Raw genomic sequence first — 9726 nt, 5'->3', positions numbered from 1 at the left:
TTTTGACATATTGCACATCTTAACTCGTGAAGGCTTGGGTGATTAGGGAGGAATGTCAACCACTTATTTGTGAATATGCTATTTTTTAACTTAACATGAATCTACTTATGTTCATCGTCATTCCAACGAAGATGCTCGTTGTATTATGAGGTTTACCCTTTATATTGGTGACTCTTGTACTTGGTTTTAAAAAATCGCCTTACATGATTCAAAATGTGTTAGGCTAATTAATAATATCATCTCATTTCATAAAGAAAAACAAATGAAGTAAAGTAGCATGGATGCTAAAAAGGAAAAAATTATACTACATGTCATGCATACATACATACTAAGAAAATCCAAGCAGAAAAAAAAAAAAAAAAAAAAAAAAGTGATGAAGGCAAGGGGTACTTATGAGCATGTGTACACTTGACAATTGGTACATCATTCCAAGTACATGATACAAATGTTATAGTCTCAAGAAATTTTAGTGACAAATGCAAATCCTAAGTTTCCTTATGAACTAATAATATTTTTCGTATAATAAAAACTCATGAACATAATAGATGCACAAAATCATGATAATTGTAATAAAGAATCCACGTGGCACAATCATAGCATACAAACAATATCCTCCTCAAATACATCTCTTTTACTACATAGCATATGTAATGTAATGGTGGGTGGAGCAACGTTATTGGCCTATTTATGCATGCTAGCTAGCTCAAGAAAAGCAGCTAATTAAGGTGAATTATATCACTACTCTTTAATCAATTCAATTATACATCATAATCAATCCTTACTCATGCTAATTAACTCCTTAATTGAGTATACAAGTTTTGGAATATAACAAAATAGTATATGGTGCATGCTAATTATAAGTTTGTCTATGATTAAAATTACTAACTACCGATAAAGTATATCGTTTTCGATTAATTTAAGTAAATTGATTTGGATTATTACAATTGAAACCATGAATTAAGTGCGGCACTAAGTTTATGAATGATATATTAGTGCATGCAACCAGAGCTTGTCTTATGTTGATTGGTGTTTGGTGCCATTAGCTCGAGTAGAGCTTACACATAATTAACTCGATCATGATCGATCAACAAGAGTAATTAATTAACGCTTTCCAATTCCAATTGGAGTTTAAAAAACTTTCAACTTGTTTACCACACTCCACTGCCACGCAAGCATTGGTGGGGTGGGGTCCAGCCCAATCCAAAGATGACACTCGGATCACGTGTGAGACTTTTGCTTCACTTCTTGTTAAAACAAAACAAGTTTAATAAATCCACCTAATATTATTATATTATATTTATCATACATAATCTTTACCCTAAAGACCCCTAACACAATGGCGAAGGACCAGCCCGATACATAGGAAAAGAAAATAGCGATGCTTTTGATTTGCCTCATATTAATCCAAATTATTAGTAGTTGTTAAGAAAATTACAATTAAAATATGTTTAATACATTTAATAGTACTTCATATTAAGTCAACTACTCTAATATACGAGGAGGGAGATCGAGCTCTATAGCAATAGACAATATACTGTCTTAGCCAACTAACCTAATGCACATTTAAAAAATAAATAAAAGGCGGGTAAATTTATTAGATCAATGCATCAAAATAGAACAAAGGACAAAGATTGTAAAGAATTAGGCTAGCAAAGCACAGCATGCCACACGGTGAGTCATTCCATTAATAGTATGGTGGACATGAGTAAAACTTTCTCTAGTGAATGGAGGTGGTTGATGCTTTGTATCCTCTACTACATGTCCCATTGCGGACCCATTTAATGAAAGTATTTTGAAGAGCTAAAACGATATAAAGATAATCACTCTCAATAGTAATTTTTGTATAATCCCTTCTATCATTGCCCTGGATCTAGCAGATAATGTCTTCACCTTGTCCATATTCAGTTGAAAGAAGAACATAACCGCAGACGAAATTACATATAAGAGCCATCCCTCCCTTTGTAATAAAATCACATTATTGGTTTCTTATTTTCATTTTTCTAAAGAAACTTTCGTGAAGTCATTAAATAGAAAGTAATTACTGAATTTTCTTTACTTTTTTTAATGATGTTGTTAAAGGTTAATGATTTGTTTGTTGAATTTAAAAGGTGAATGATAACAAATGTTTGCAGATATCCGTGTGAATTAAATGGAGAAAATCATTTTTGAACCGGGAACGGTACATGTGTCAGAAGGCAACGCGTAAGCTTCTCTTGCAAAAAAGGGCGCGAGTGGGGCCAGGCCCGGTGGGCCCAGAACGGGATAACGGGGGTGGGTCCCGCAAGCATAAACCGGCCTGCACACCAAATCGTGAGCCTAATGATCGTGGGCTAGCCCACGCCGGACCATCAGCCGCCACGTACTGAGACCCCAACATCATTCCGTCCGCTGGGCCCCACAATCCACCACCACCACAGGCACGGAAACACACAAACACAACCCAGCTGACTCTCGCTGTCACGCTGTTACCTCCCTCCTCGGCTGGGTGGCTGAGCCGAGCCGACTCCATTTGAGCTCCTTATTTTATTTTATGTATTTGGAGAGGTGTCTCTATCGTATTGTCTAGGTCGGTCTGTGGGGCCCATGTCATGAAAGCCGAGGGTTCGTAGAGAATACAATACAAATTAAAGAATTGCGGACCAACCAACCAGAGCCCGCGTGCATTTGCTGGTGAGGATAGGAATCATAGGATCATATATAATTCTTTTTTCCAAACCTTAAAAAGTTTCTTTCCAGAATTGTTGCACTAATTTATTTGCACTTTTTGAATTAAATTTGTTTTTTTTTTTTTGGTTCTTGTAACGGGGTCGAGCATTTGCAGAGAGACTCTGCTTGTTGAAGGATTTGGAGTGTGGCTGTCTAGGGTTTTGGAGATGGTTGCTGAAAATAATAAAAAATAATTATATAAATTAAATTTTTAGTAACATAATCTGCGAATGAAATATGGGGTAAGAAAATTCCGGAAAACTAAATTTATGTATAGAATATCGGTGCTCATTAATTAAAAAGATAAATGTCGAAAGATATGAAGAATAACATTGATTTTTATTACTATTTTTTAAGTTCCATAAATTTATCGCATATATATTTTATTTTTTCAGGTAACTGTTAGTTTAAATATACTTTTTATTGAATCTCCCTCCCGTAATTTAGATTAATTTAAAATAAAATATCGTTTATATAAAAAAATACCTTTTCTATGCAACCAGTGAAAGTTATGAACTCAATTCAGGGTTTCAATAAACTTATGTGCTTTTTTATATAATTGCCCCTTCAAGATATTGAATCTCCTTGCCGATCAAAAAACAGGACGTTGAGCCTCCTTGCTACGGTAGGAGAGTCCTCCATTTGCTAGTAAAATATTTGTTCATTGTGCCAAGAGCTATATCGATCTCTATAATATTAAGTCATTTTGGAACAGTTGAGAGACATGTTTCCAACAAAGATAATTCTAGTTGTAATGATCGATGGAACAGTTGAGAGACATGTTTTCATATAATTAAACCCGAGTAGCAGAAGTTTAATTTGATGAGACATAATGCATATGAGTTTACTTATTTATGGCTTGTTTGAGAGTGATTTTGAATAGACCGATAATCACTTCTTTATATAAACACTTTAAGTGATTTTAAGTGATTTTTATGGAGAAGCACCTATCATGTGCTTCTCCCCAAAATCATTTAAAGTGATTATATGAAAAAAAACTTGGGAAGTACTTTTTCCTAGAAGTGATTCTAGCCTATCTAACACTCTCAAACGAACCCTTATTCTAGAGGCGATGGGAAAAGGAATAGCTCCTTAATTTCATAAACCCAATACAACATGCAAGTACACATTTGGATCAGTTTACTTTGTCAAATTTGATATATGATAATTTAAGGCTAAAATGGGTGTATACATTGTATTTTTTATACAAGTGATATTGAAAAAGGGAGGATTTGAAATACACAATTGCGGGTGCACGGGTAATTGTTTTTAATCACTTAGAAATTAGGAAAAGTTTATTGATCTTATAATTTTTATAAACAAATAGTAATCATCTAGAAGGGCTATAAATTGTAGTATCATAATTAATCTGGACGTGCACAGCACGCGGTGTAGACTCAACTGCAATGGATCAATAATATAGAGAAGAGAGAGAGAGAGAGAGAGATGGCTAGCTAAGCTTAGGTTACTTTTTGGCGGGAGAATGTTCACCACAGCCTCAGGCAGAGAGGGGTCACCACCAAAAAAAATATCCTCCATTGATTACAAATATCTGTACATATATATTTTTATCATCAATCATCATCATCAAACAAATATTAATAGTCAATTAATTTGTTTAACACACTACTAATTAATCCCTTTGTTTTTTGTCCTTCATTGTCCTTGAAGATTTGAGCCAATCCCCATATGCTCTCGTCATCCATCCAATCCTCACCGTCCAATCTCCTTCCTTCACTCTCACAGAAGAGACAGCCTCAGAGAAGCTCAGCTTTTCTCTTCTGGTCTCCATCACTGGTGGGTGGCTCTGGAGGTTACCTTCTCTCTCTCTCTCTCTCTCTCTCTCTCTCTCTCTCTCTCTCTCATTGATTCATTTTTTCACTTTCTTGAGCCATTTGAGCGCCTCCCTTTTATTTCGGGCAAAGCTTTTGCAGCAATCAAGCCACCACAGACACACTGAAAAGATAAGGAGAGAGAAAATGTGCATACGAGTGAGAGGGATGGATTATTAGGGCATGTGTTTATATATTTTGTTTTTGTTTGTTTCTTTGTTTGCTTCTTCTTATTTAACTCCGTCTCTTCCCTGTTTTTCCATTCCTAGCTAGCCTCTAACTTTCCCTTTCCTTTCCTTCTTTTCCATTTCTCGGGATCTGATCTCTCTCTCTCTCTCTCTCTCTCTCTCTCTCGAAGAGGATCAGTTCAATTCCCGAGGATTTGCTTTGCTCTTCTTGTTTGTTTGTATGTTTTGTTTTTGTGTCTGGTGCTTTCTTTTCTGTGCTTCTTTTTTGTCTGCTTCAGTGGGATTTCACAACCAAAAAGTTAAAAAGAGTGACGAAAGCCAAGCTTCCTATATTGTCTCCTACATATATATCTTTAAGCTACCATCTGGCTGCTTGGTGGATATACGAGGTTTACTTGATCAACCAGATCTGTGTGCAGCAGTTTTAGCTTCCATAGGGTGTTGTCACCGTACAAGATTACCAAGGTTGTCATCTCCTCCTCTCTTCCTCTTCCCCCCTTTCTTGATATCATCCTCTTCTTCTTCTTTTTCTCTCTTTTTTTTGGTTTTTAATTTTCTTAGTGATAATATTTTGATCCATGTGGCCAGTTGCATGAGTGTATTAAAATGATCAGAGATGAAAATGGTACATACCATTAATCTTTGGAAGCAAAGCAGATGAAATATTAGCTCGAAGCTTCGTCGAATATTAGGCTCGCTTAAGATCAAATGTATTTGCTTTAATTTTAAAGATGGTATCTTCCACTGTTCATGTTTTGCAGGATGATCTTTGTTTTCTTAATATGGAACAACATGGATCGATCATCTGTCTGTTTTCAGCTTTCATGTTGTGTGCTCATCCAAGCCGCATGAGCAAGAACACTCAGACTTTTCTTTGATTAGGCTTATTTTCCATCCATTTTTTTAACCCCCTTGATGGGGTTTTGATGGAAATCAAAATTACCACCTCCTTTTACCACATGCATGGATCTATCCTCTCGAAGGTGTCATACCATATGGTTTACATGAAAAGAAAAATCATTAAGATGAGTCCTACATGCATTATCACGTTTTGTTTTTGGTTAGATGAGTCCTACAGCTATGAAAAGAAAATAGTGTATTGTTTAAGTTACCATGTAATTAATATTACTACAGCTATAATTAATGATTAATCCATTTCCTAGTTTCTTATGGTATAGACAAAATTATTTTCGTCGTCGTTTAAATTGAAGTATGATTATAATTCTTTGTTCTTGTTCATAATTTATGCAATTAATTGATCATCCAAAGTCAACTTTTTGTCATTGCCCCCTCAGTTTTCACCATTGATATATGAGACCCCTTTTTCTTTTTATGTTTCTTCAATATGTACAAATCTGCAATCTGATTTCTAAACTGCTTATGGAAAAAGAAAAAGAAAAGTGAATCAGTTCTAATTTGTGTTCATAATTCCAGTCCAATCTTGCTACACGTAGATTCGCTTTGATTAATGTTTCTAATTAGAGTAGCTTCATCAACTTTCATTCATCTTCATCATCAAACCATTGCTAAACTCTTAAACTCATGTTTTGTTGTTAAGCTGTCGGATTTAGTTAGATGAACATATAGATATACGCATGATATAAATAAAGATCTATTTCTTGTTTTGTATAGAATCTACTTCCAGATTTCAAAATAGGCAAAATAAAAGACAGAACGAAGACGAATTACTTATTTACCATTATGGAAATCTTATCTCTATATGATCTCCTCTATAATTAATCCGCCAACTGGTTTCCTATAATCTCTTGTCTCGTATATATATAGGTTCGTTTTAGGCAATTATTGTCTTTTAAATAAATTCTATTTTATAGGATCTTCTTTATTTTGGTAAGTTTTAGATTTTTTTCTTCTATTTTTCCCTTTTATTAGGATGCTTAGCACCTAGGGTTCTCTATAGGTATATATAAGTACAAACACTTTTTGCCTTTGGACGTAAGATTTTAGTCTCAATATTCACTGAAACACAAGAGTTTTCTGTGTTTTTCTTCTTTTCGCGGTGGAATCAACAAGACAATAGAGGGCTTCTTTCATGGCATTGTGTACTCTAAGAATCAACAAGAAGCTCAGTAGTACTTGTGGATCTCGTGTAATTTCTTGCCCTCCGTACTGTTACATGTTGCGTCGTTTCCTAGCTAGATTGCCATGGTGCATAGATTGGCATGGTGCATATTATATATTCCAAAGATCGGAATTCAACTTGACATTAAAAACTTTGCAATTTAGTTTCGTTGCTAAACAGTTCGATAATTTACTTTACTTATGTGTGTGGCAAGAAAAAACTAATCATATATACGTATGTTTGTGTATTACTTAGAAATTAAGGTATGTACACCCTGATGTTATATAGAAGGACTTCACGTTTGATATGTGTTCGTTTTCTCTCACGACCAGGAGGAAGCATTTGTCATAAGTATATTTGAGTTCATATTTGCTTATTATTCATGTTTTTCTTTTTGGGGGTTTGATTGTGTTCATGTTTGAAATGCAGGTTTTGGATAACTATACGGAGAAGATGAATACTTTTTCACATGTACCCCCGGGCTTTAGATTCCACCCCACGGATGAAGAACTTGTCGATTATTATCTTAGAAAGAAGATTGCTTCAAAAAGGATTGACCTTGATGTCATCAAAGATGTTGATCTTTATAAGATTGAGCCGTGGGACCTTCAAGGTACTTGGTAATTCATTCATGCTTTAGTTAAACCGAGAGAACTTACTTAATAATCTGCTGATCCTCTTCACCATTATTGTTGTTGAATTGGACAGAATTGTGCAAAATAGGAACTGATGATCAGAATGAATGGTACTTTTTTAGCCACAAAGACAAGAAGTACCCTACTGGAACTCGAACCAATAGGGCAACAAAAGCCGGATTCTGGAAAGCTACAGGAAGAGATAAGGCTATTTACTCAAGGAACATCCTCATTGGCATGAGAAAGACCTTAGTCTTTTACAAAGGCCGTGCTCCAAATGGACAAAAGTCAGATTGGATCATGCATGAGTATCGACTAGAAACTAGTGAGAATGGAACTCCTCAGGCAAGTATTAATTTTTCTAATGCTTTCTACGAGCCTATATATCAATAATGTATATGTTTTATATGTTTCTTAGAAGGAGAATCGAAGCAAGGATTGACGAAATTGTGTCCTCCACAGTTGTATATGTTTCTTTGTCTGTAAGTGAAGTTTATTTCTAACACCAAAGATTGTTATAATTGCACACAGGAAGAAGGATGGGTTGTGTGTAGGGTGTTCAAGAAGAGATTGGCAACAGTGAGGAAAATGGGTGATTACGAGTCACCATGTTGGTATGACCAAGTCTCATTCATGCCAGAACTTGAGTCTCCAAGGAGATCAATTTCTCACCCTTATGCCTCACCATATCACCAGCAGCAGCAGCACTATTCCCAGTGCAAACAAGAGCTTGATTTGCAGTACAACATGCCACATCATCACCACCATGATTCTTTCCTCCAGCTCCCTCAATTAGAAAGCCCCAAGGTTCCTCAGTCAGCCCCATATGGTTCAATGTTGCAGTCTTCCACACTCACACAAGAGGAGCAATTGCAGCAGCACATCAATCAGCAGCAAAACATGTTCAACTCATCGTCATCGTCATTGATGCTTTACAACAATAATGATCAGCAATCTGTTGATCAGGTGACCGATTGGCGTGTGCTCGACAAGTTTGTTGCGTCACAGCTGAGCCAGGACCAGCAAGATGCTTCCAAGGAAGTTACAAATTACTCCAATGCAGCATCAATGTTTCATGTGGCCAACATGCTGGCCAATGAGTCTTCCAGAAGGCCAGACAATGAAAATTTGGGGCGGGACTATGCCTCAACATCCACCTCTAGTTGCCAAATTGATCTGTGGAAATGATCAGAACATGAATATTACATATAATTAGCCAATACATGATACTAATTAATCGTAGGAAGTACAGTACTTCAAAGGGATCAAGAAAACACAATATTATTATAATCCAGCTGCTGTACATAAGAAAACACAATGCTATTTCTTTACCCTATTCGACTTTTGTGCCCTTTGATGTTTTAAAGAAATACTAGGCAGCTAGCTAGGTAGAACATATATGTTTAATTACAAAATAACTTAGTCAAGACAATGTGGACTGTATGGCGTAGCAGTACTTGTTGAACTATCTGGCCAATATATATTTGTTGAACGTATTTTTCGTTATTTCGCCTGGCCCGGTATTCTGTTTGATTATTATTATTTACTGAGTAAAACTCTCTGTCTACTCGATCAAATATATGTTATACATTAAGCACGCAGCAGCAGTGACACAACGATTCCTCTATACTTCATGAGAAATGTAATCAATTGTGTGTGTGTATTTTTTATCATATAATCAATCGTTTCCAGACTAGATGACTTGGTAGCATTCTTGGTATGTGATTGTCCTGAGATAGTTTTGGAACATGCAATTTTTTAAAGTACTTGAAAGAACACGATGATCATAAGAGATTAAGCGTAAATGTAAGGTAGGCTTAATTGATTGTAGTTTGCGAAATTGAAAGAGAAATCAAAGTGAGGATCATAAGAGATTAAGCTGGCGAAGAACGGTTTTGTCTTCCTGGAGTAAGGGCCAAATTCATATGCTGAGGAAAGGTTCTGTCTTTGCAGACTGTTAGCATATGTTGGCCTAAGTATCAAACTTTTGATAATAGAATTAGAGTATCGAACTCAAAACTAATCGCCTACGGGCGAATAGGGTTTAATTTACCGACGATTTACTATCAACAAGATCTATTCTTGAATTAGTCCTACAATTGTGATGCATGCACTCCACGTATTTAAGGTGGCGATGAGAAAAAAACACAAAAGTGATTTGGGACATCGTACATCACCATAATATCACAAGCCTCAGCAGCTGCTGTCCAGTATATATGCATTGCTGATCTGGAATTAATGGTAGTTAATACAGTCAGTTAGACTTTGTTCAATATATATTTAGT

At 35.7% G+C, this 9726-nt stretch overlaps 1 protein-coding gene across 1 annotated transcript; it reads left to right on the top strand.

Moving 5' to 3' along the window:
- LOC18776696 (NAC domain-containing protein 7) lies at positions 4550 to 8953 on the top strand. The gene is made up of 4 exons (XM_020563455.1): positions 4550 to 5191; positions 7236 to 7419; positions 7515 to 7786; positions 7973 to 8953. Exons 2-4 carry the CDS (start codon positions 7260 to 7262, stop codon positions 8627 to 8629), a joined length of 1089 nt encoding a protein of 362 aa, XP_020419044.1. The 5' UTR covers positions 4550 to 5191; positions 7236 to 7259; the 3' UTR covers positions 8630 to 8953.

The sequence above is a fragment of the Prunus persica genome, chromosome G5 (genome assembly GCF_000346465.2).
Source record: "Prunus persica cultivar Lovell chromosome G5, Prunus_persica_NCBIv2, whole genome shotgun sequence".
Taxonomy (NCBI): Eukaryota; Viridiplantae; Streptophyta; class Magnoliopsida; order Rosales; family Rosaceae; genus Prunus; species Prunus persica.
The sequence above is the reverse complement of the archived record's forward strand: the minus strand, read 5'-3'. Positions and strand labels throughout refer to the sequence as shown.